The sequence below is a fragment of the Cariama cristata genome, unplaced genomic scaffold (genome assembly GCF_000690535.1).
Source record: "Cariama cristata isolate BGI_N322 unplaced genomic scaffold, ASM69053v1 scaffold7096, whole genome shotgun sequence".
Classification (NCBI taxonomy): Eukaryota; Metazoa; Chordata; class Aves; order Cariamiformes; family Cariamidae; genus Cariama; species Cariama cristata.
In genome coordinates this window covers 558-27,745 of record NW_009622600.1, presented here as the reverse complement: position 1 = coordinate 27,745, position 27,188 = coordinate 558, and the positions used below count along the sequence as shown (strand labels likewise).

The window sequence follows — 27,188 nt, the reverse complement described above, 5'->3', positions numbered from 1 at the left end:
CGGGCCTGCCCCGTGTCGGGCTGCCTCTTCCATTCCTCCAGGCATCGCTCGGCAAGTTCGCTGTTACAGAAGGGGGAAGCCCTAAAGTTAAATAGCCGTTAAACTGCTTCAGCGGGAAGATTATCTGACAAGACGTTTAAGATGCCCTATGAGGTGGATGGTGACAATCAAAGTGTAGCGCTAGAATAAAACATACTGGGCTCCTCGGCCCCAGCTCGTTTGCGCTGTGCTTAAAATTCCTCTCTGTGCAAGTCCCAGCAAGTCAGAGGCCGTGCATGTAAAGAAAATGGGATTTTAGCTGAAGGCCTAAAGTACTGCCTCTTTATTTGTTTAAAAGGTTAAAAAGAGCGTCTATACTGATTAAAAAAAACCAATCTGTTTCTGGGAGCCTGCTACGTACACAAAGTTAGGGGTTTTTTATTTAATAATTTTGATAAGTATTTTCAGGGTGAAGGAGTGAAAATGCCTATTCATTAATCATAGCCCTAGCACAGATAGAACAAGAAAGAAAACGAAAAGCTAGAAAATTGATTCGGTGTTCAGTGCATTTCAGTGCTTTGCAAACGGGAGCTATGTGAGCCCAGGCTCAGCTGTGCTGATACAGGCAGACCCTCAAGTAGTGTCAAACGACAAGATCAGTTCTGTGATGATGAGTAAGAGGAATGCTCTTAACTGAAACTCTCTGGAAATAGAAAAAGCCTTCAAAGTGTAGAATCAACCATATACGTTTATCTTGCAGCACTAAGGTATATGAATTTAATAGTGATGGAAAATGATTTAATTTAGAACAGGCACAATTTATTTAAAACCAGCTTTGAGTACTTTTTTCCCAGCGTGTTTATGCTGCCTGTAAACTTGAAGTCCCATTATCTTTCCCATGACAAGGAAACCCATTTTAAGTGAACTGTTTTTCTTTCCCCACAACTACTCTTTCATCTGAAAATGCTGTTAATTATGTTTAACGACTGGAGAAATTCAGCTACTACAAAGTTGGGAGGAAGGAGATACAATAAGCTACGGAACAATACAGCTTCTCATATTACTAGCATTTGGCAGTTTCCTACTTAAGTCATTGCCCTTTTAACCACAAGTTGCACTTAAAATTTGTTAAGCTTAGTAGTGGTTGAGTTTAATCTCTTTTTGCTTCACTTACCCGGACATACATTTCTGTAACAGGATTATTTGTGCAGTCTCTGTATTTATTCACATGACATAGTAACATAACTTATTCTGAAAACCTCTGGTCAGAACTCTTTTTAATGAAGTGATTAATGGGGGAGAACTGGTTTGCTGTCCTGTTATTTACCCCATTGACAGGTACTTCCTTGAATTTGGAGGGCGGACAAGAAGCAAACAACTGAAACCTTAAGTGGAGACCAAACATGTGAAATGTCAGTCCCAAAAATATTAAACAAAGGTAAAAGAAGGAACAGAGTCAGAAATTGCTTTGAGACCTGGTAGGATTTAAAGAGCGTACCTGAAAAAAATCCACTGCCTCTTGTTCTTAGTGATTTCTTTGACAGGTCTTGTGCTAAACACTCTAAAAAGGGGAAACAGCGGTATAATTAAAAACACATAGCTATAGAGACAACATTCTTACGCTTTTTTCAACAGTCAGCTAGGCTAGACTAATATCTGCTGTCATGCTTATTTATCTTCCTCTTAGAGTGGATATAAATGAAAAAACAGCAAAACTGTACAACATGCTTAAAGTTACAGCATAGGATAAATGCAACATGGTGAGGCTTTTCAAAAGGAAATCACAGGATGCTGCATCCTAGGCACCTAAATTAAAAAATTATCCTCTCTTAGTGCTTAAAAGTTACTGAAAGTCATTGAAACCTCATTGCTTACTGAAGAGTTTTGTACTTGCCTGCAGTCAGAGCTTCTGTCAGTCTAGAGTTTCATCTGACAAAATCCGATTGCTTCAGCAAGTGCCACCTCTTCTATGTTGTTCCTGTGGTCTTAGTCTGTCCTGTCCTAAAGTCATAAGCCTGTAAGAGCAGGGGATTCCCAATTGTGGGAGTTATTTTGCCGCAGCAGCTTACAGGATCGTGTCTATCGAATTGCAGTTAGCGAAAGACTATTAAACAATAGAGAAGATTAGATCAGTATTTTCTTTTGTGTTTACTACTACTACAACAAATTACAGGGGAGCGTATTCTTTGGCAAATGACATATCAAAACGTGTCAAGCATTCTATTTGGCTTCTTTTTGGAAAGTGAGAAATAGTACTGATCTTAAAACATTTAAAGTTCATTAATATTTGTTCTTTGGTGCCATCTACTGAACTTAGTCAGGGACCAGCACTATAAAACACTCACTAGCATAGATCTTGTTTGCAAAGGCAGGCCAGAACCCACATCTGGAACAGTGCAGCCCTTTGCTTGTTAGCTCATTTATTGCTTCTGTAAACCTTCATTGGCTTCCAGGCAGACCCAACTTCAGTTCCTGTAGTAGAAACAACAGACCAAAAGTATAGGGAGGATCCTTTTGTATAGGATATTGTGTAGTGTGCTGAGTAAAAATCTTGAGACACCTGTTGTCTGTTGTGATCTCACCAAATCACAATGGAAAACTTCTTGCTTGGAGAGAGGAAGACTGTTAACATCCAGTACAAAACTCCTGAAAGTAGAAGCAGTGAGGGAGGAAGGAAAGAATGTTTGTCCTTGGGTTTGGAAGTGGATATCCAAATTGTCACGCTGCTGCTGCTTAGAAGGCTCTTTCAGTTTCTTGTCATAGCTGCTTTACCCTTCCCTTCTCAAGTCTGCTGAAATGAACAGTGTTGTCTCACGCTGGCATTGCTTTTTATCCTGGTACATGTCATTAAAGCGCCATAGACGTTCATTTCAAAATAGCATGTGGTCAGAATTTCAAGTTTTATGTAAGGATGTAGGTGCTAGGCTTCTTTCCATAAACATGACACAGTCCTGTGTGGGCTGTTTTACACTTGGCCTACATGTTAAGAGGGACTTTCACGTAACAAGCTGCCAGGCAGGAAGAACACAGTTTTGTGGATCATCTTTTACAGTAATGAGGGCAAGAAGGGTGATACCAAAATATAACAGAGTCTTCAGAACCCATTTGAACTAGGAATTTGTCAGAGTGGCTTGCTAACCTACCCATAGCTTTGGCTTTTAATTTATTTAAAGTGTGTTATGTCGCTAAACAGACTGTAATCTCTCTACCTTCATAAGCTAATAGACATATTAAAGTGGTGTGTGGAGTCCTTTGTGTTCAGTTTGCACAGTAATGAGAACACCCTTAAGAGACCCAAGCAAACAACAGAAAATAGTTTGATAGAGCTGCTTATTAGTTCTGAAGAGAATGTAATTGACTAAGTAACTTGAATTTGCGTGAAGAATTTCATCAATTTAGAGAATATACAATCACATTTCCAATCTTCATTTTGACTGGTAGCTAATACTTGTTAAAATTTTGGCTTGCAGTTGAGCTGTTGCTGTAAGAAGCTGCTTTTGGGTCTGCATAGGGTATTTCCACAGAAATTAGCTAAAACATAAACCAAAGTGAAAGATAACAAAGGAGTAGTTAGTGAAAGACAAGCAGGGACCACTTGCTTTGATTTGACTCTCAGAGGCTGGCCAGTCCCATTCTGTTCACAGTGTATGTGTTTCTTATGTTTTTTGGACTTGTTACTATTGGACTAAAAGTTAAGACAACCTCTCCTCGAAAATGTACCTGTGGCCTATGGTCTGTCACCTCAGCTTCTTGGAATTCTCTGGGCTTTCCTGTTTCAGTGGTGTTCCTGATGCTTTCCAGGACTTATCTTTGGGATTGGTCTCTGTCTAACACAAGTCAAGTTGGAAGACTAACCTCTTCGATACTCTCCTCTACATTTTTGGTTCCAAAGACTGCCTCTTCCTATGCAGCAGAACTGATAAAGAATCCCCAGGATCAATGTAATTGATGAACTCTGAGTTATCAGCTGTGAAAATAAACAGTCTTGTGAATTGCCTTATATCTGCTTCAGAAAGGTATGAATGGCTTCGAAAACACAGAGCAGCTTACAGTTGTAGGAAGAGATCATTGCATTAGTTTGGGTGAAGCTTTTCTCCCATCCCTGCTCACCCAGTCCAAAGATCTGTGACTTTTTTACTTTGTGACAGTATCTTGTCTCTCATGCCCTAGAAGCATGGTCGTGTTGATTTTTCAATCTAAAAGTATGAGCTTCTTTTGGCAATAACAAGTCAGTTTATGATTAGTGTACACATTGGTGTAATTGAGGGCTTTCCAGAGACTCCCAGATCAGAAATATGTAAAGAAATCATTGGCTAGTGAGGACAAAACTCTTTATCAGCAGTTAGCATGATACAAATATTAAATAATAACCATGATAAATAATATCCTTACACTTCCTATTCTTGTTTGTGTCTAATTTCCTTTCTCAGAAGTTACAGCTATCATGTTCCTGTTTCATTTGGATGAACTCAACTGGGTAGGAGTCTCCCATAGACATGACTGCTGTTCTGATTTTGATGTTGTATCAGGGAGTTTCAAGCTGTATTGAGATGCCACTTGCTGTTTAGTTGCCTGTCTCTCTTTAATGACATTTAATTCTGATGCAAGACATTTCCTTTTTATGTGTCAATCTTAGCCCAGTTGTATTCATCACACACTTGACAGGTCCCCTGCCTCTGGTTATGATGCACGTGTTGGAATGTCTGTTCTGTCTTGGAGTTCGGAGTAGCTTTGTAGAGAGCCACCTCTTTGCCAGCAGTCAGGTTAGGTACTCAATTTGGAATTTTTTTTCTGTGACCAAGTATTTTTCCTCTCTTCTAAAGTGCATTCCAAGTCAGTCTTTCATTTAAGGTCAGAAAGTGCATTTGGAGTCCTATCCACGGAGTATTCTGGAACATAATGACAGAAAAGACAAACAGGCACAGCTGTCCAGGAAACTCAGTATTTTGTGTAACTGAAAACATTTAAGTATCTCTGTGTTAATTGTTATTATTTAGGGCTTACAGCTTGTTGGGGGAACTGAGAAAAGAGCAACAGAGATTAGTGTATTGCAGTGACTCTTAGCAAATTTTGTCAATTGTGTGTAGGGACCACTGCAAGTGCAGGTGTGGAAAGACTACTGAAAGTTCTTGCAGTGCCTCTAGCATTTATGCAGTTGTGATGCGTTCCCAGATAAATGCATTAAGTGTGGCTTTCACGTTAAAGGCTGTAGAAGACTCAAAGAACATAAAACTAGTCGCAGAAAGTATTTTCATTACATGGTGTACTTCTGGAAAATTCAGATTATTAAGAAAAAGCCACTATGTTCTAACTGGAAGAGTATTAGCATGAAATGTGCTCTATTATTACAAATAAAATCAAGCTATACAGAAAAATGTAACTTCTGAGAGCTACAACCTACCTAGCATCCTTAGCCTGCTCTATTGCCTTTCCTTTCTTGTACATCTTAATCTCAAAAAACAAACTGTAGAACAAAATGTTGCTATGTTCTAATCCTAAATCATTTAAAAGAGGAACTTGATTACAGTGTCTTGTCTTACAAAGTGCTTGTGCAGCAGTTTGTGCTCCAGCTCATTACACTTCTTTGCTTCTCATTTTAAAATATTTTTAAACTCTCTTCCATTTCTATATGAACGTTTAGATTTAATGTATTCTCCAGAATTTAGAAAAATGCTCTCTCCTTTATTACACTGGAGTATTGTCACAGCATGTCTTACTGGAAAAGTGGATTCACCTTCAATATATGTAGCTCTTGTGCCAGGTGATTATGAATTTCTTGAAGTCTAGTACATCTTTCTCTCACCAATACGTGTAGAAGATTTATAATGATGTAGCAAGGCAGCTAAGTCTGCGGAGGATACTTGAGTCTCGTACCTGTACTTAAAAGAAATTCCTCAGCTTGGTAAAAAGCAATTTTCTGTGGCTTGACTTACCTGATCTCAGGACTCTTTCTTTCTCTGTGTATTGTAGAAACTGGTTACAGATCCCTGAGCAAACAGAGCTCTGAAAAATAAAAAATGCTGAAGATTTTGCTAGTGCTTATTTAATAATCTGGATAATTTCTACCAAAAGCTTCTAAAAAAAACTTGAAACAAATAAAATGAGGAAAACTTCAAGAAGCTAAAAAATCTGAAATAAGCAATTAAAAATTGAATTAAAAGATGTACTGAATAGTTCTTCATATACAGAATGTTAAGATACTGGTGTTGAATATACTTACCATGTATAATAATGTCCAGTTTGCTAGTACAAAATGCCAGTTTACCTCAGGTGAGCAGAACCTCTCATTTCCATATGTCTTTTATTTGTTTTGGATTTATTCTGTTCCATTGAGTCATCTTCTAGAGTGTTAAAATTAAACTTCAGATGAAATCCTAAGAGTCAAATTTTTACCTTGGCTACAGTAAAACCCAGGTTTTAATCTGGGTCTTCTTTCTTCTTAAGACTTACCCTCAGAGCCTTGCTGACGGAGCAACCCCATTTCCTACCCTAAGCCATTTGAGAGTAGCTGATGCTGCACCGTACGGAAGTGGTGTGAAGAGCCAGTCTAAATTCCATCTCTCTCTCTAGTTTCAGAATGGCTGCGGTTATTGCCTTTCCTGGGTGTGCTGGCCTTGCTCGGTTACCTCGCTGTTCGTCCGTTCCTCCCCAAGAAGAAACAGCAAAAGGATAGCTTGATTAACCTCAAGATCCAGAAGGAAAATCCAAAAGTAGTGAATGAAATAAACATTGAAGATCTGTGCCTCACTAAAGCTTACTGCAGGTGTTGGCGTTCTAAGACGGTAAGACACTTCATGCTGCTGTAGAATTAGAGATTAAAACTTGCATATTTTTATCAGTGCTTTAGTGGTGAATTGCTGCATGTTGACCTGTTGTTTTTCTGTGGAGGTGGAGGTGTTCCTGGTTTTTGAGAATGCACAGTTCTTATTTTTCTCCACTGTAAACCTATCGACATGCAGAAAGAAACTGTAGAAACTTGTAAGAAGCACAGTAGGGTTTGTCTAGACATGCTTACAGTGACCACCTGTGAGTAGATTAAAACCAAACAAGCCTTGTTTAATATTTGGAAATATATTGCAACTAATTAGAAGATAACAACTCTGTTTTGCAAAAACAGTGCTTAGAAAGTTGTTCATGTTAATTAGAATGAAAGGAAGGCTGGACCTGTGTTGATGGGGGAGAGCATATCCCCATCTGGTCTAGGGCAGCCAGTAGATGACTGGTTTGGATAGTCTGCGTCTCCTAAATCAACTAGATATACATGAGTATTTTTCATCTACTTTCATTTTCTTTTGAATGTTCTGACTATACTCTGGTTTCTTCCTCTCTGGACTGAATGCTTTCTGCCCTGGACCTAAGAAACCCTCTCACCTATTCTTGCTTCAGATTAATCATTGCAGCAAAGTATTTCAGCTTTCCTTAAAACAGTACTTTCTGGTTGCAAGTGATTAAATCTATTAAGAGCACTTTTATGAGTTCCACAATAAAGCTGAAACCATTTGTGGCTGGTAGGAGGCAAGGAGTTTGATGGGACATAGTAGGAGGAACTAGCAACATTATCACAGTGCTCTTGGCATAGGAAGAAGTATAAAAATCATCATGCAGTTGCTGTACAGAGTTACACTAATTCCTCATGTATCTTTTCTTCCAGTTCCCTGTCTGTGATGGCTCCCACAACAAGCACAATGAATTAACAGGAGATAATGTAGGTCCACTAATACTCAAGAAGAAAGAAGTATAGCAGATGCTTAATCCACTAGATCATGACCAATAAAAAGTCTTTTTATACTGTTGTAGTTGCAGAGGACAGCGTTTTATTATGTGGTTGGTATGATTTAGTCTAATAATTGCTGTAGATTTCTTTTTGGAATAAATTGCATTTAGACAGTGCTAAATCTGTCACTGTTTTGTTACTTTATTCTGAGAAGAATTATGTCTGCTTTGTAAAACTGTAAAGTATCTCTGTAAATAAGTCATTTATTTCAACAATAAATTGACTTCCTACAATTAAGCTTTTTTTGTATGAGCATGGAGTTACGAAACTGTCACTATTTCCAAGTGACAGAAGTGTACCATTCCGTCGATTTTGTTCTGCTGAGAAGCCATGTTTTATTCTGCTTTTCAGGAACAAATCTAAGTGCACCTAAGTGGGGAAAAAAAGATCCTAAGTTTGTCCTTTGTGAATATACCTAAGCATACCACTGAGGTCAGGCAGCATAGTGATGTTAAGCTAGGCGAAGGTCTGGCCCGTGCAGTGCCTAAGTGGGCAGTGTGTTAGTCTCGTGCAAAGCACCTGGCTCAGACAAACCCCACACAGCTGGAAAGTCTCATACAGTGTCTAGGTGGAGTGCTGCAGTTCCAGGCCCTATAAACTAAACTATTGAGAGGTCAGCCACTAACATTATCCCTTTGTTTTGGGCCCCTGTGTTGATCGTTCAGGAGCTCTTGTAAGGAAACACAAATTTGCTTCTTGCAAGTTCACCTGCACTGTAGCCGCTATTTTTTTGTAGCGGGGACTTTCATAGGAGGAATTGGTTAAATGACAGAATCAAGAAAGGGCCGAGCTGTATTCTTAGCTTGTTACCCATTCAGAATGATTACTTGCCCAAGTCAGAACTTTGCTGTGGTATGGCTTAATTTCAGATGCAGGTAAATAATTGCTATTTATCTAACTGCTAGACTTCTAATTAATTCTTTTAAAAAGCTTTATTCCCCAATGAAAGACTATCTATCAATCAGTTTAGAAATAAAAATTCAATCCATGCTACAATTTTAGACAATTGTACTAAGGCAGATTTCAACTGTTCTTTAACAGCATTTCATCTGACTCATTGTTAGGCAGGTGGGAAGCCCCAGAGCGGTGTGCCATTGCCAAAGCTGATCACCACAGTGCTGAAACAGAAAGCGAGTCAGAAAGCGGTTCTCATAATGGCTCTACAGCAGCAGCAATAAAAGTCAGGTAGATCATTCCTCCTGCATTTGTAACAGTTGTAGTTCTAGGTACCTAAACCTCTTGCCTTGCAGCAAAAGATGGCGGATTAGGATGTGATTATATGTTAAATGTCTACTTTTGCAAAATGTGTAATGGAAACAGGGTACAGTCTTTAAATGCCTCATGGTCTTACCTTAATGGATGAGCAAACCATAAACATTATATTAGGATATAACATTTATAATAGAGGAAAATCCATAATGTTGCTAAGTGTCTTATACTCAGTCTTCACTTATAGATGCGGTATATTGAACACCAAGTCCCAGTTCCTGGGTTTGGTGAAGAAATGACTCTGTGAAATGCAAAAGCCCATCTTTAGATTATTTTTTTTTTCAAGCTTTAAAATCCACAGCCTATTGTAGCAGACTGTTATTACGTACAAGTCTGTGTGCGCTTCCTGCTTTTATCTGGATACTTCTGCGTTCAAATAGTTTGATTTCCTCTGAAGTCTGAGAAGTCAACTACATACATCAATCCTGTTCTCGCTTCCGTTGCTCTGCTCAGACAAACCCTGTTAGACTAATACAGCAAAATTGGTTTTGTTTCTCCCACAAAGCTATGCTAAAAGGAGAATGAGAGTGTAAGGTTTAACCTCTTGACTCCATCTCTAGCACAGCTTGATTAGAATTAATTTTTTCTGCCTGCTTGCTGTTAGATGAGATTGCTGCTAAACTATCTATAAATGTGGCTATGGAACAAACAAGGGTGGCTTTTTGTTTGTTTTAGTTTCTGTCTGTAAGGGAATGGCACACACTTGTAGTATGGGCCTGCAGTAGCAGCGCTTAATCATAGTTCCTTTCTAGAAAGGACATTTTAGTAATTTCCACAAGATAATAATAAAATGAAGATCACAAGCAAGATAAATGACCATTTCGTTGCATTTCAAAATCTGTCACTGTAATACTGTCTCTCATGGCCACAGAATTTTCTACAGAAAAATCTCAAAGAATTTACTAATTGGTTCAAATAATCTACCTAAAGCCTATGGGATAGCCAGCCAAGAGCTGAAGTGTCTGCAGAGCCCTGTATCTCACCGCTGGTTGAGAGAGTTGAACCAATTACCTGCTAGGATGTGCTCAGTCATGTCTTGCCACTGGATGACTTTTCTAGCCTAATTGGGATGCTCCCCACAAAGGGATAAATTTGCCCCTAATGCTAATAAAGACCAGGACTGAAGCAGTAAACCTGGTCTTGACAGTCTTGATGCAAAATCAGGGAAACTTGAACTTGGCATGTCATGACATGCCTTTTTACTCTACAAGAACAGTAATGTTTACCTTTCTTTTGATTATGAATTATATAGACTACAACTAAACCTGTAAAACATGTTTAGAGAAAGGTGTCTGACTTGTGGCAACTACTCGACAAAGTAAATGTAATTGAAATGCAGCTGGCACAAAATTTGATCTCTTGCATTCAGTTGATTTAAAAAGCAAAATGCAAAAAACCTGTATCGTTCATTCTTTTGTGGCGATATTACACCATGAGTGCTTCACAGTTAATTTTAGACTTCAGTCTAAATTCCCTAAAACACTCAGTTTGGCTGAAAAAGAGAGAGAAAGCAGTGATTATAATTACATTATTGCTGCATCTCCTGGCCTATGCTTCTCCCTGCTTCCAGATTGCCAATAGCTGTCTTTTTCCATATGCTGCCTGCTGTAACTCTGCCCGCTGCTGGCTGCCAGGAACGTGCCACCAGGCCCTTCTGCTGCAGAGGTTCTTGTGAACCTTCTGGAACCGTGCGCATATACTGTGCTCAGTACTCTCCCACATTATGCCTGTGATTATGTCTGCATGACAGCAGGACCCCTCTGGTTATAGTTTACTGCACATTGTGCTCTAATTTTATTCCCTGTAAATAAGAGACTGACATGGCATAAAGATTTTATTGGCTTGAATTTATGCATTATTCATTAATTTCATGGCATTTTGTTAAAAGGGAGGTGGTCTTAAACGTCATGACTTCACCCACACAAACGCTGATAAAAAGTGAAATTGTATCTCTCAAAGTTAACTGCTATTTAAAATCAGCTGAACGTGTCATGATGCTTATTAAAAAGTCCCAGCTTCTTAGGTTCTTAGCCCCAGTATGACATTTCTTTTCATGACAAGATCCAAGTGTTTTGTTCCTTTCTGGAAGGGGAGGAACATTATAAAGCATAAATGCTTTTCATTTTAGACCTACAGGTCTATGTAATAACTTCAACCTGATTCTTTTTGAAGATTTAATAAAAGCTGGGAGAAAGGGGTCTTGTGAGAAATGTCCACATATGGTGGCAAGGAAAGGAAAATGGATTCAATTTCGTTTAGATCAGCGAACAAGATGACACTTTTCATTGCTTTAGCTATTCAAGCACTCAGAATGGTAGGAGCGTTCTAACGAATAAATTGAGAGTGCACTGAGTTTAAGGGAACATGATAAATCCAATTCATGAGATGCTGGTATAATGGTGAACAAGTATTAGAGGTTATCACGAACAAGGGCTGTTTGTCAGAGGTTTGCTTGCATACTTAAGGTTGTGTTCAAATTTAAAGGGATATAATCCTTAAGTATCACACTTCCGTTATTGATCAGGCTCCAAATTTAGCATAGTGATCCCTCCCTGCAGGAGGATTCTACTTTTTATAAAACTTTATGAAAAAGTGAACTACATAAAGCTTCTACTCTGTAAGTTTTACTCAAGTAGAATTATTTTGTAGAGACAGTCATTGATGAACTGAACACCATATTCCCTCATCTTATCAATTACGTTTACAGACGTTACAAGTTCCAAATACAATAACCTCCTATTAAAACTACCCGTATTTAAGTAACAGAGTGCCTACATCAGCCGTGCAGAGTAGGCAGAACAGGCACAGAAGTCAATGGCTGGCACAATAACCACCACGCGTAGCACCCTAACCATTCATCATTGCGCAGTTTGAAAGCATCATCTTTTCTGGTCAGGGGACAAACGTGAACTGAACTAAGAATTGTACATTCCCCAAGGAAGCAGAGAGAACAGCAGTGCGTATAGTAAGAAAAATATCAACGTACTTGACAAATGTTAGGGGAAAACTTAGAGAATTTCCTGGTATTTTTATCACTGTGCTGGAATTGCAGGCTATGAACCTTAAATATTTCTCAGAAAGCTTTCTTTTTGGCTTGGAGAGGAAGGCATATACAAAGGCACACATACTGAGCTGCAATTAATCCCTATACAGAGGCATTCATGGACACTCTGCAAATAATACCATTCCAGATAGTTTTAAAAGTATTTTTGTACATTCTTGTGTTGCATATTAAAAGTGTAAAAGCTAAAATAGAATTGATTCATTCTTACTAATGCAAAAAATATCTAGACACATCAAATTTATTCTATACAGTATCCTGTAAAATGAGTTTGGTGAACTGTAGTGTAAAAATCTGCAGGGAGGCATTGTCCACCTTACAAGCACAATCTAACATCCTTAATAAAAAATAACACAATAAAACTTCCAGTTTCTGAGGGATGCTGTACTGACTCCATGCCTCAGAATGGAGCTGGGAATGACCTACTTGGAGCTAGTTACTTGTACAAAACATAGCAGAGTAAGAAAGATGGTAAGCTGGTATCTGTTAGTACTAAACCCTAACTGATACCAAAGCTAAAGGCAGGAGCAGGATTTTGATCAGCAGAGTAGGTTTACTCCTGGCTTTAGGACAGCCAAGGAGAAAAAAAAGGAAACTCTTCTAGGAATGGGAAAAATCAAATGTGACCTGTATTGCAACTGACTGTGCAGGAGGCATCTATATTAAATAAAATGAAGAAAGCCACATTTGAGCTTTTTGCTCCCCCTGGTGAAATGTTTTGGCAAGATTTGACACAAGCATTGCCAGTCATTACCATGATCCACAGCTGCACACAACTTGTGTTTCCGGAAAGACCGACAGGATCTGTGGGTACATGCTGAGGGTGCTAGCACTGTGTCACCTGCTTCCTCCTGACACCCACCTTCACACAGCAGCCTTTCTGAAGGTATGTGAGAATGAGGCTCCTTTCGCTTTGTACCATCCCTCTCAGCACTGCATTTTCAAGGCTGTTGATTTAAAGTATATTAGTGTTCTGCATCAGTCAGAGGTAAAAAATGCCCTGGCAAATGTGAGAGGCCTCTGCTTTCTACAGTCAATCCAGCCAGCCACCTCTTGGAAAAATGAGCACTAACTGGGTATAGTTTTAGCAAATACCTGATTTTCTTTGCTGCATTTATCCAAATGCAGATGTGAGAAGGACCTGATCATGGCATTTTCTCAGCCAGATGAGTATTAACTTAGGACAAAGCAACAGGAGATCCTAGCTGACCCATGAATCTTGATTTGAGAAGAGGTCTGCTGCTATTGCCAAGTTCCCCAAAAGGAGCTGAGGAAGAAAGGAACAACTCATTGCCACCTTGGCCTTGGCCTTGCCCTGTCAGCAAACCCCACCTGAGAAGAGTTCTTCCCTCTCTCCTACAGTGCCCAGCACCAGAACATAGCCACTCTCAGTGGCCGAACAGCTGGCTTTCCCTCCCTTGACATCATGTTGTACAAAGACTGAGGTACACAGGTGAAGAAGCAGCCCTCCCAGTCCCACACAACACTCACACAGTCCTTTTAGCCTCCCCACAACTCGCATTCCTTTTTCAAGCTCAGTCCGTTTTTTACCAGCACCAGCAGCACCTGTATTAATTACCACCGGCCATGATGGACCCAACTGTCTCTTTCAGCACAGAAGTGCCACTTGCTGTTTCTTGCTACAGCCAGAGCTGACGGTCACTTGAAGGCACAAAGGGGTGCATGAGCCGTGAGGAAGAATAGCAATAGGAAAAGGCAAGTTTTGGAACCCAAATGAGGAAGGAGAGGGAATCACCAACCCGTGGCAGGACTCGTTCACTGTGCGTCAGCCATCTCTTACTCAGAAGCTGCATTCTTTGAGGTGTTCAACTTGCCATCTCACAGCCCAGTTTCAACCATCCAGAAGTTATTCACATTAGTCTCCATTTTCTGCTGTTTATATTCCACCTCATGACTCCACTCCATGCCTGAACAATTCTGATCCTCTCCCTGGCCTCACACCCACACATTTCAAGTAACTGTTGACTGCTGACTTGTCAGTGACTCACTCCCTGGCCAGCCTATTCACTGTATGTTCAGCTATTTCGTTTGTTAAGGCACCATCAACACACACAAATATTTTATAAAAACCCCACCAGGGCTGCTTTTAAAATAGCAGATGTAACTGATACTTGTTTTCGTTTCCTCCAGAAAGATTACAGACATGCTGTGTTTACTCAACAGGGCTGAAGGACCATATTCCTGTAGATGTCTGTCTTACGAAGGTTCGCAGGCCTCTGCTGCTTCTCCAACCTCAGCACCTTCCTCATCCTCCTTGCTATTTGTCTGAGCCTTCTGCAAAAGTCTGGGCCCTGCCAAGCCAATAGCAAGGGCTCCAATTGGAGCAGTGATCAGGATGGCCAAGAAAGCTACTGTCAGTACATCCATTCCATACTTTTCCAGTTGCTCATCCTGATGACTTCTTGCTGTATCCAGGGCAAGGGAACCTATTGCAGCCTGCAGGAAAGAAAACGTGGCTTAGATGGAGCAAGTAACCTTTAGCACAAAGAGGGGAAAAAAGGGATTAATGATCAGTCAACATTTAACATAAGTTTGACATTTTTAGTGCAGTCAACCCATTTGTTTCTAGGCGGTACATAGAGAAGTAAAAGTTATATTACACCTATGAGAACAATTTTCATTTGGCCGCACTTTGAATTTCCTAAGCTAATGAGTTTATCTGGATGGTTCCCTCCTATGAAGGACGTTGCTTAGCTGCCATCTTACCCATATTTCTGAAGGATGTGTGATTAAGCAAATGGGCCGGTATATTGTGTATTGTAGCTGTCAAAATGCCAGACTTTAGGTATGCATCCTGACAGTAGTCAGCTAGTAGCAGCTTCTGAAAATTTAGTTCACAAATCTTGCAATAATCCGTGCCTGTTCTGGTTATTAACTGTTGTTTGCAAGTAATCATGCTATTGAGGCAAAATCTAAATGACTTAATGATCACTGAAATAAAGGAGCAGGAACGCAGCCAGCCTGAGGCTTCTCTAGCAATATAGCTGTCAGACTACCCCTTACCAAAATGACCACAAACTGAAAACCCGTTCTGAGCCTCTGGTGTGAATATCCCTGCAGGCACTTCACATGTCAGAAGGAAATGCTTTTACCTTTGTTTTGAGAGTTCTCAGAATCTGTATGTAAAGGCATAATAATCTGCAATAGCTGAGAAATAGTTGAACTTCCTATGATATATGTACAATTCTCTGTCATTATTAAGAGTACAACCCAGGGTGCAAGCAAAACACCTTCACATAGAAGGCTCTCCATGCACTGTTCAAGCAGACTTAGGGTGGTTTAGAACATAAACTGTCCCTACACTACACTCTGCTGTTACTGAGCCTGATCATCTCCCTGTTCACTGCTGTGCTAGTTACAGGGGGCTTTGCCAAGGACAATAGATTTAGCCTGGAATGAAAGCAATGTTAGACTGTTTACCTGGACAGTAGCTTTGGGAATCCATGCCAACGAGACAAATACTTTCTCCTTGAAATTAAACCCAGCAAAACACACCATCAGGAACGTTGCGATGATTCGCACAACTAGGGCAATGCCTAATGTAGCAACACAGAGCCCTGCAACAGACAAATGCTTCTCAGTACTTTTGTGCATAGTTTTAAGAGGCTTATTCCCCTCAAGAAAGTGTAGCTTTGCAGTGGGGTGGGTTTTGAGGGTTTTTTTGGTTTTGGTTTTTTTTTTTTTTTTTTGAGGGGGTCAGCTGTAGTCTGCTTTGCTTTAGATTTCTTTATAGAGATTGTTTGGAAGCCAGTAATGAAAGCTGGATAATTAGTGAATGATCTTACCGACAGTTTCAGGCCTAAGAGACATAACAGATACTTCTGCTCCAATTAAACCGAAAAGAAAAGGTTGAAAGATATTCCATGCAACTGCAACAATTTTTTCTACTTCCCTCTGCAATAAAAACAAAAATAATCTGTAAATTCACAAAAATATGGCCAAGTAGACACAACATTTAATTAATCAAAGGGCAAAGTGAAAATGTATCATAAAGATTGTCCAAAATTGCTCCTCCTTCTTTGACCTAATACTAAAAGAGTCAAATTCAGTTGTGCATTTTTCAAAGGTCAGAGCGTACCTAGCTTTGCTAGTAAATAAATGCTTGCTATCTCAAGAGAAATAAAAATCACTGATGTTTGAACAGTAACAGAGCAGTTTGCAGACAAGAGGAGGAAAATAAAGCATAGTTGATTTTCAGTATTTAGGAAGATGTAATTTGAACAGCTCTGCCATGAAGCTTCTGAGCCTTTGGGAACTGCGTGCTTAAATGAGTTCTTCCATTTGTCAGACCCTCAATAGTTTCAGTCGTGATCTAACTCCGCTCACACTGCACTCACTCAGAGGCCTGTCTCCATGTGAGCAGGAACAAAGTGAGACTGAGCAAGTCTGAAATCCCATACTAGTAAAAAGTGCTGAGATTTCCAGTGCGATGTACTGTGTAACGGCAAAGCCATCTTTTCTCCTTGTGTTTGAACTTTACACTTAATTTTCCTGAAACAACTGCTGCCAGGATAAACAGGAATCTTCCACTTATGTGAAAAGGTAACACATAGCATATAATAGCACTTCTTTTTTAATTAAGTGGGTTCTACAATAGCAAATGGGCCTTCAGGCTGGAGCGTGTTGAAAATACAAGTGCAGTGTTCTGTCACTTAATAATCACTCCAGGGCCTAGACATGACCTGTCCTTGGTTCTTCTTTCTGGGACTCATCCTGCAACATCTCTTCCTCTTCAGTCAATGGAATGGTAGATGACTGTAATACAAAAACTTCTGTAACCTTAGAGAGGATGAGGTGCAAATATACAGACTTCTAAAATTTGTCATTTCTCCTTGTTATCTCACTCTTTTTTGGAAAAAAAAAAAGTCCTCTTTACGGATGTTAGCATTATTTCAGTCTGTTTACTGCCCATTTAACTGTTCCAGCAATAGGTACAATGTTCCTTGTTCTCCGTGGACAGTATTTGCCAAGTGACTTCCACCGGGGACAGTAGGAGGCAGTGGCCTTTGAGAAGCTCAGCAAGAAAACCTTGGTAATATACCGAGTATACGGTATGCAGACATCTCTGACTGTATCTGATAAAAAAGAGCTAAGGCATTTGAAATCAACATCCTTAAGGCCAAGAAGCTTCATTTACTGATCAAAAGAATTTAAACTGAGCATTTATAGACTACATATACTCTTTTAAGGTCCTTCCTTCGGAAACAGTTTAAAAACTTTTCAAGAGAGAGCTTTATCAGTTGTAATGTCCTTAAGTAGTTAAGTTCCAAGATGAGTTTTTCTTCTTTTAAAGTTGGACAACAATGTAATACTTTAAATAGAAACTATGGTTTCTTTCTCGTTGTTTTAACAAACCTTGAGATCTACTGAAGTCGGGGTCTAGATGGGGATAATAATGTGGACTCTGCTGTATCTGATCCCCTTTCCTTTCTTTCTTCTCCCTTTTTCCTACTGCATGTTGCAAGGCTACAGCTGTGGAGAGAGAGATGCCCTCAAAACATTAAGTGTAGATGATATCAAGCAAAAGAGGCAGCGAGACATGCCAAGGTACAGAAATGCAGCAGGGCAGCAGCAGTGAGAGGAAGCAGGCTTAGTAGCTCAGAGAGAGTGACTAAAAAGCAGACTTTTATATGGGTTTTGTTTGGCCTTATATCACCATTTGTTGTGGGCACGCTACGCTCTAATTTATCCAGAATACACTGGCTGGGATTTGCAAAAGATGAGAGAGGATGGTTAATTACTGTTTTCCATTTAATTCTCCCAAAACCACACAGAACAAACTCTCAGGGTATTCAGGCCATGTGCACAGCCATATTTTGGACACCTGTTTGTAAATCTTACCATAAAGTGACTGTGTAAGGTTACAGACACACAGAGCTGGGACATAAAGCTTTGGATTCCTAGTCAAGCACCTTGACAACTAAATCTCCTTTACATGGCTTAAGGTGACCAAGAAAAGCTTGTGAGCATTTCTCTGTCAGTATGTTAGGCTCTGTATCGATATATATATTCACATACATGGTAACTTTCTGTCATGCTAAATGTTAAAAGACTTCCAAAATAAACGTAGAATGTTTTTTTAAATCCGTATACCCCCTAAAGCTTCATAAGTGCACCATCACCACTCCTGACAAATTCAGACTCCTGTTAGGCTGTACATTCAAAGGAGTTTTGGTATGGTATGCTTCTTTATGTAAACATTCACCTTTTCATCAGACCATCCCACACCTGCAACAAAAGCTAAGACTAATGTGCAGAGCCCTCCTGATCCAGGGAAGCCAAAGTAGATGCTGCCAAAAACAGCAAACATGGACAGCCCAAGTAGAAAATATGATCTCTTCCATGCCAGAGATTCCTGCAGCCAAGGAAAGACACAAACAAGAAAGTACATTTCTTTTAGAAATGGAGGAAGAAGGTTACTTCTGTTAATTTTGAAAATAACAATTTGAACATAAAAATTGCCATTAACCATTGTGAAAGAATCAAAGCTTTCAAGTGAGACTTGAACTGCTCAGTTGAGTTGAGGGGAGGTTTTTTTTGGACATTAATTCCTAAGAAATTTAAATTTTGAAAATTTAATATTTTCTTTCCCCTGCCCATCCAAAGTCTTATTGCCAATAGGCTTTATGTATCACAAGGAACACGATGCTCTGACAGCCCTGCTTCAGCTCTTTGATAACAGGATTTTCTACCTGTGCAGTCAAGTACTAGACCAATTTATCCAGGGACAGGTGAAATCCTTGCCAGTAGATGTTTTCAAGGACAAGTCAAACAAGCATTTTCTAGGGACAGCCTAGTTTTATTTGATCCAGTCTCACAGCAGACAGTTATATCTCTGCCGTTGTTCCCCGTTTCTATTTATCTGTTTAGCTCCTCTATCGCACTTCCTATGTTATTTCATAAGAAGAAAATTTGGTCCCACTGAGGGCAATAGACGCTTTGCAAATTGACTTCAGTAGTCCAGAACATATCTTACTTTCTTCCACAATTTTCTGTTCACTTAATCGCTCCTTGATAGTAAATTCATCTACCACTTTGTATCAGCTTAATTTTTATTGAAAGTAAGACATTCTAATTAGCGTTAATGATATGCCCAGTCACTTAAAGCCTACAATCTGTTTGTTTTACTAATTTTTAATCTTAGGCCTACTGGCAACATCTTATAGAGGTAAATGTGTCGCACATCAATCTAATTGATGGTTAGTTTACTGTCTGAAATGGGTATCAGACCCTTTTTGCTTTATGCGTGGACATTTCCACCACCTTGAATAAGAGCAGGGTGGTGAGGTGGGTTCCAAACTCTCTGTCAGGAAAGACTCTGAGATCATATATTGTTATTGTTGCAGTAAACAACTAATCACTTATAAAACACATCCTCACTTGATAGGCTTTGCAACCTGGAAGCTGTTAGTGCTGTATACAGCTTTCCCCAAAAATAGCTTCACATGAAGCTTGGAAATTAATAACTTAAGGACATCATCCCTTAGCAAAGAATCTCTGTTTTATAAATAGTTTTTTTGACTGGATTTTTACCTGATCGTGGCTTGGGAAATATCGAACAAACATTCCCAGAATCCCCCCAGCTGCTATGCCAACAGCAACCTCCAGCACTCCACGGAGCACGTTGTACAGAGTAGAACCTATTTGGCAAAAGAAAAAAAACAGGTTCAGTAAGCCATACACAGACCCATCATGCACAAACCACACTGTAGATCTATGAGGGTGATTCCAGGACAACGTCTGCTTTAGATTACTTGGGGGCAAAGGGGTTCTTTTTTTTTCCTATGGGTCTGAAAGAACTGGATAGTGCAGCTTTCTCTCTCTGAAAGCTCATGCCAAGAAACTCTGCCAGAGAAGCCAGAGAAGGAGCCACTGTGAGAACATTGCCAAATGCAGGGCAATTCGAAAGCGTTGTGTTGGGCATGCAGGGACCAGACCGGGCAGCTAAGGGAGCAGACAGGGAAAAATGTTCTCTGAAAGTTGTTGTGACCCACAACTCAGAGCAGACAATGTTACACCAAGACTTTTGATCATGGGTAATTTCCCTCTCAATATTCAAGTCCATACATGACCTTATAAGGAGAGATCATTAAGTTACAAACCAGTCAGTCATAACAGAGTACATATTCTTCAAAATATCCCTGTTTGTTCTGGATTTCACCACGTACAGATGAACCAGCATACCAGAAGAGAAAGCCATCCCAAGGCAAGTGTTGAAGCCTGTGATAGCCAGGATGTCATCAATGCTGCCAGCTGCCATTAGCAAAGTTGGGACACCTTTCTCCACCCCATATCCCCCAGCTTGTAAAATCAGCATTGAGGGAACCACCACGGCAGGGGAGACTGCACCTAGAACAAAACTGAAGACACCTATATTCAGCCTCTCTTAAAAAGAAAGCACTGAACTGAAAAACTTCCAAACATTCTGACCCCAGTTCTTTTAAAGTCTAATTAAACAGATCTTTACATAAGGTATTTTCCTTACCTTTCCCCGCTAATTACAAGCAGGGATATTTCTATGCGGATTTGCCATCAGCTCTTACTTCCTGCCCAACTAAATAATATTAAAAGGGACTGAGACTTGAGTCTACACTGCAGGCCAGTTATGCTCCCTGATATATGCCTTGATTGTCCCATTTAGGAACCTGGTCTAGACATGCTTATGACTCAGTAGCCCAGTTTCTTCACATAAAAATCAGTGTGTGGCAGAGGAGGAGAAGTTCATCCATCTTGCTTCAGCGTATAGGTCCAGATCAAGTCCACCAGTTTAGCTAGAACTAGGTGGAAAGGGTTTCCTCTTCAGGGATATTACTCCAGAATATAATATGCCATATCTTTATCCTTGACTTGTGACACAAAGATTGTCCTACATGCATCTCTCCACAAGGAAATTCTGAATTCCAGCATGAAGATTCTCCAAATTGTTGTAACCTTTTCTGTCCCTAAAAGCCCTGTGTTGTGGTTAAAGACTCGGGGATTGCACCATCCTTCTTCAAGTGCTCAGATGACAAACACAGAAGAGTAATGATGCAAGTACTCTTCCACAGCCTGGAAATGCGACCTTTAAATTAGCCACAGAGCCAGACAACAATGGTAAGCAAACAACCACAGGGGCTAAGCACAGCTTCCTAACTGGCATTAAACTGAGGTCTCTGCTTGGCGCAGAGAACTAACTGCACTTGGATCATTTAACTGTAGCATGAAAACAGGCACCTTTGTCATACAGGAGAAAAGAGAGTACGTTACCCTAATATAAATCCCCATTGCCATGGCAAATGCATGAACAAGTAGGCAAGAACAGCAGCTGTGCATGTTTCTGAGATGCACGGTCCGAAAGAAAGCCGTAAACAGACTGCTTTGAGCTTCTTAAGAGCCTGCAATATAGAAGCACATTCAGAGATAGTATCAGTACCTTTGGCTTTATAGACAGGAAATATATTTGTGATCTGATACCATTTATTAAAAGAATCCTCTCTGAGCTGCAGTACAGGCTGTGACAGCTTTACGTGGCCTAAGACAGAGATAGGCTCAAGCACAACTAGATTTGGATATAAAATTCCAAGAGTGGCAGTGAAACCCACTGAATCTAGGTTCAACAGGGTTCCTGCATGGCACAGGCAGGAGTTGCAGAAAATTCTGTTTGGCTTCTTGTGCAGAGCAAACTAAAAGCGAGAGGCTGGACTAGCTGGGATCCATTTGAAACGTGCACCCTCAACACAGCTGACTTACCCACAGCTGCTTGAGGTCACTTGCTCCATCCGCAAAAGATTTTGCTATAATCCTACAAGCTGCACAAGCACCCCCAAAAAATTATCCTGAAATCTATGAACAAATCATGAAAAGTTGTCACAAGGAGCCAAGCATCTCTTTCAGCTGTCTTTCACTTGATATCCAGAGCAGATTAAGTTCCATTTGGCTCAGCAACTTCTATTCAAAATTTTCTCTAAAACAGAGTATTGACTCTTAAAGGCAACTGTTACAATTAACAAACATGACTCTGCTAGGACAGGTCCCTAATTTTGACATGGAAAGAAAAAAAACCACGACTTGCACTTTTTACCAGTGCAGTTTATCCCAGCATATTTAGGGCCGAGATTCATCTGAGCAACTGACATCTTTGTCTTCACAGCTTCAATTACATGAGGAACAATCGTAACTGCATCAAAGCATTGCTACATACAGAGTCCAAATGGCAGTTTCAATTGGCACATGGGAGAAAAGTGAGTCAAAGATGAAGTTCCCTTGGCAAAAAGAGTTGCCATGGAATAGAAAGAAAAGCAATCTCACAGAACTGGGCATCCAAGCTCTGTGTAACAACACGCAGCCCATGCTCATACGAGCTTCAATGTCTTGGAAAAAAAGATGTTAGTATCAAGAATGCCAAAACTCTATTTTCCTAAATATCTGAAGCATTGGCAACTCCCTAGTTTTTCTTTGTTGAGAAAAATCAGTTTAGTTGTTCTGAATTAGCTATACTTGACCTAGGTTTTATATAAACGTCAAGTGGTCCCTTAAACTTAAACAGATAGGAGCCAATATGGTACAGCTTTATTTCAGCCAGCTGATTTTGATCAAGTGAAACCTTGTCTTCATTAATTTGTGGAACATCACGTTTCACCGTGTGCAGAGGAAGACTGGGGGTTTTTTGTTCATAGGAGCATTATGGGCGTCACTGTGATGTGAAGCATTGTTTCTGTAAGTGCAGCAGGGCTGATCTTTGCAATTAATATATTTGCATTAAAATGGCAATGATTCAAAAAAAAGAAAAGAAAGTAGTAAAAGAGACACACAGGTTTGTATTGTTTTGGTTGGGTTTTTTTGTTTGTTTGGTTTTTTATTTGTGTTAACACAAACAACATTCTCTTTCAAGGATTGGAGATCCCTTCCATGATTTGTTTTAGTTTGTCCGTGTAAACCGACAGGGAGTTTGTCAGGGAGTGTAAACTCTTCCTGACAGACCATGGTGGAGCACATGTCCTCAAGGTGTTCTGCTCACAAAATTCAGGAAATTTCTTTAAGGCAAGGGGGCAAATAGTAATAAAATCAGTTTTCTTCAGGTATTTTTTTGGATTGCTTGCCTACTCCACAAATCCAGCTGCCAATATTAATATACCTATGACTATAAAATAGAAACTATGCTTTCTGTAACAATCTCATTTGCAGATTCTCTAAGACTGAACAGTTTGATATTTGTAACAGAACCAATTATTCAATTTTTTGTGAGGGCTGCTGTCTGCTTTGCCTCACATAAATGGCTGGTGCCATACCTTTGGATCCAGGCCAAGTCCTGCTCGAGTCAAGATAATTGAAAGAGCAATATTCCTCAGTGCTGCAGACCAGCGTAGGTTTATCTGGACAATGTCACTAACGAACGGGGTATTTCGGATTAGGAAACCAGCAAGTAGCATCCCTTAAATGAAAGCAAATAAGCTTCTGTCAAATTATTTGGTTTTATTGCACAAGAAAAGCTTGCATAGCATTCTTAAAAATAGACATCATATTCTGTATTTATGAGAGACAAAGAAACAATTCATGTTATATTAGCCATGTTTTAATGACAGGGACTGAGGCATGGAAAGAGAGAGAGATGTTTAAAGCAATGAAAGTGGCCTAAGAACACAGCAGGTCACCAATGAATAAATCCGCAGGACACTGACAGGCAGCTTTAGTACGAGTCAACAGAATTCAGCTTTGTTCACCAGGTGCAGGTCATACTTACCATAAGCAAAGACACTTGTGCATCCTTAAAGATATTTTTCTTGTTAGCTTGTTTTAACGTGAAAAGAGGAAGATTGTCTAATATTGCATATTTATCTCCGAAGCTGGAAATTGTTAAAAATCCTCTTAGGTGTAAGAAATGCAGGTATCACAGGAACCATAATGCTGAGTTCACAGGGAAATATAATCTAAAACAGCTAATCATGGACTGACTTCAACATTTTAAAATGCTCTGGCAATATAACTCTTGCACAAAGAGGGGAATAAAAGGGGGAAAGAAAAAATCAGGAACTCGGTCTTATCCTCTATTTGAGCTACTTGCAAAATCCAACCTTTTGCAAATATTAGCAAAACTGTCTAATGAGAGACTTCCTGCAAAGCTATATCAGAACTGTAGTTCTGGAAGAATACAGGAAATATAGATCTGCAGAGATTCATTGTAGGTCCAAAGATATATTTTTGTGGCATAATTTTATATTAGCCACATTAAGAAACAGGAAAGCAGAAAAGACGAAGAGTAAACAAACACTCTGCTCAGGTTGATCCCAGCTGGGTGTGAGCCTTGGCTGTGGACTTGATTCGTCCTGGAGCACACCAAACTTTCACAGACATTGTGCTTCCCACCACCTCCCAGGAAAAAAAAACAGTGGCGTAATTAATCTGTGGTACCTGATGACAATTATATCAGGTTAACATAATGATCACATGCTCTTTGCAATGTTTGCGTGAGGTCCAGGTCACTGGAGCTACCCTGACCTAGAAATCTATTGAACAAAGCAAAAAAACTCCACCTCAAAGGATATCTTCACTGTTCTGCTTCACGTTGCCTGCTGCAGAAACCTCTCTGCAACATATACCTAAAATATACTATGTGATGAGTGTTTCATTAGCAATTTCACTCCTTTTTTCCTGAGACAGAAGCTCACTATAAGGTGCTGAAGTGCTCAGCCAGCCACAGTACGCTCAGCTGCACCTAGCACTAGTGGATTAAAGACATGTAAGAGTACAAGATTTGTATTTTTAGTGTAAAAAAAGAATATTCAAAGACACTACCTCTTCCTCTGACTCCTAGATATCTCCAATTTTCCTCAAAGACTGGGGATCTGAACAATGAACTCTGTCCTAAGCAACTCAACAGACATGTGCTATCATGCTTAAGTTTCTGTTGTTCAGTATTACCCGTCTGACAAGCAGTTTCATGCTCAACTCGTAACTTTTAGATACAGATGCAATTAAAAAAAAAAGCAGAATCGAAATGGTCAGAAACTTTTTTAAGGGGAGTGTTTAGTTAGAAAGGGCAGACTCCCTGTGTGTTACATTCCTTATTCATATTATTGCAGGCATGCATGCTATATGCAAAACTTCCCTCCCTTTCATTTGAATTTTCTCTTTCTCTTGAAACTAAGCGGTGCAAGAACATGCATGCTGCCGGGACAGAGCTGTGTATGAAGCTATCTAGCCCTTCTGTAAGCAATGCCACTGCGTGAGGCACACCACCAGCTACGTGGGTTACAAAATCACATCCCTGCGCTACAGGCAGGTATTTATAGCCCACTCAGCCATGACGTTTTACTGTCTGTCAACAGCTCTACTTATTTATGCACTAAGCGTAGTAAGGGAGCTGGTGAGAAGAACCTGGAGCTTCATTTTTCAGCTTTGTTGACATCACAGCACTTCACAATATTGTACTGATCTGACCAAAGCCTCCTCTAGTCTGAAAAGGTTCTGATGATGTCAGAATTAACATAATTTTCATCTCCCATTTCTATTTTGTATTTTTATGTAAAATAAGACGTTGAGATGAAAAACAACATTATGATTGATTCAAAATAACTCTCTTCAGAAGAATTATTCCTTGTGGTGGATTTATTTTCTCAGGTTTCAGTTATCTTGAGATAAAGGAAGGAGAAGAAAGAAGTTGCTTTGGACTACCAGTAGTAGCAAATTCCTGTGGTGTTTTCTTTGGAAAACATTTTTGTTGTGTGAGATACATGCAAAACAGCTCAGCAATAATTTCCTTATGAATTAATTATTCTACTGTAACAGGAGGTCTAGATTAAAACTGCTGGTTAGTGATATTAAACCCAAATTTTAAGTAACTGTGACAGAGGAGACTGAAAGACAATAACCTTTGAGTCTGTAGGTATACAGTTCTCTGGCCCCCAAAGAATTAAGAGGAGAGCCTTAGTAACATACAGGCAATTTCACTTGAGCCAGTTCGGACAATTTTGCACCTTCTTGGAGGGGACCAGATAAAAGTCACTTGGAAAAACTACAGATTTTGAGCATGCCACAGTTTGTTTGCTCCCAATCCAAACATACCTAGCATGCAGATACTACTTGAGGGTTTAAACACCACAAATATGCAGGAAGAAAAGGAGGAAAGATATCTTACCTAGAAGAGCAGGGAGAGGGGGTAGTGTTCGTATTTTAATGAATCCAAAAATTTTACCTCCGATGACAGCAAAAAAATAAAGAAACAGAATTCCAAACAGATTTCCACCTGGGAGACACTCAGTCCCAGTGATGGACCAAACCACAGCCCAAACCAGGGCCACGATTGCAACTGAAACAAAACAAGAAAAGTTCATATTTAATCATCTCTCAGGGACAACTTTCTTTGCTATTAGATCACATTTGTTTCCTACTCATGAAAAAGGTACCATGACTTTCAGAAATAAAATCACTTATCTTAAAAATTAGTTTAATCGTAACAATGTGTTTTATCTTTGATGCTCCCTAAACTGATGGTCTGATTTTATAGATACTAAGACACTTTAAAAACGATAACAGGAACATCATTAGGGACCAAAAAGTACCGAGTGAGCCCTGGGCCACTGTGGAAAGCACTTAACTGGTCCCAAACTTAAAGCAAAGACTTTCACTAACTTATCTTGCATTTGCTTATCTGCCTTCTGCTACTTCAGAACTGCAGTAAGAACCTGCTGCTGTATATCCTGGCGTATCTTCAAGCTAATGACTGCAGCTCCAGTCTAATTTTTAAAAGAATTTAATATAAATTTTTGGCTGGATGTGCTTGTGCAATATATTGCTATCCCTGGAGAAAAAAAAATAAATCTGAAGAAGGTCATGTCTCTGGACAGCCTGAAGTAGTACAGCTACTTCCTTTGATACAGCAATCAAAGAGGGATAATATACAGAGAAAAAAATTTCCTGAAAAATATGATGAGAACAGTAAGTGAAAGTATTATAAAACGTGAAAATATTACGCTCTTTCCAGGTTCCCAAATCTGTTCCTACAGTTAGCCAACAAGAACAGGCATGCATAGATATAAAAGCAGAAGACTGAAGGAGAAGGAAAAATGTGTTGAATAATCTCTCTGCTTATAATCATAAGAAAATGTA

The 27,188-nt window shown here is 39.6% G+C and overlaps 2 protein-coding genes across 2 annotated transcripts; one reads left to right on the top strand and one right to left on the bottom strand.

Annotated features, from left to right (window-relative positions):
- Positions 1–1,046: 1,046 nt before the first annotated feature.
- On the top strand, positions 1,047–7,990 carry CISD2 (CDGSH iron sulfur domain 2; the record flags this gene model as incomplete). Its single annotated transcript, XM_009702386.1, has 3 exons — positions 1,047–1,119; positions 6,550–6,761; positions 7,631–7,990. Coding segments are annotated over 3 exons (375 nt in total), but the record flags the coding sequence as incomplete, so codon positions are not given.
- Positions 7,991–13,918: 5,928 nt separating this feature from the next.
- On the bottom strand, positions 13,919–26,388 carry SLC9B2 (solute carrier family 9, subfamily B (NHA2, cation proton antiporter 2), member 2; the record flags this gene model as incomplete). The annotated part of the gene is made up of 9 exons (XM_009702385.1): positions 13,919–14,540; positions 15,525–15,661; positions 15,890–15,998; positions 18,310–18,459; positions 19,638–19,744; positions 20,289–20,464; positions 21,351–21,478; positions 23,372–23,514; positions 26,218–26,388. Coding segments are annotated over 9 exons (1,361 nt in total), but the record flags the coding sequence as incomplete, so codon positions are not given.
- Positions 26,389–27,188: the final 800 nt, after the last annotated feature.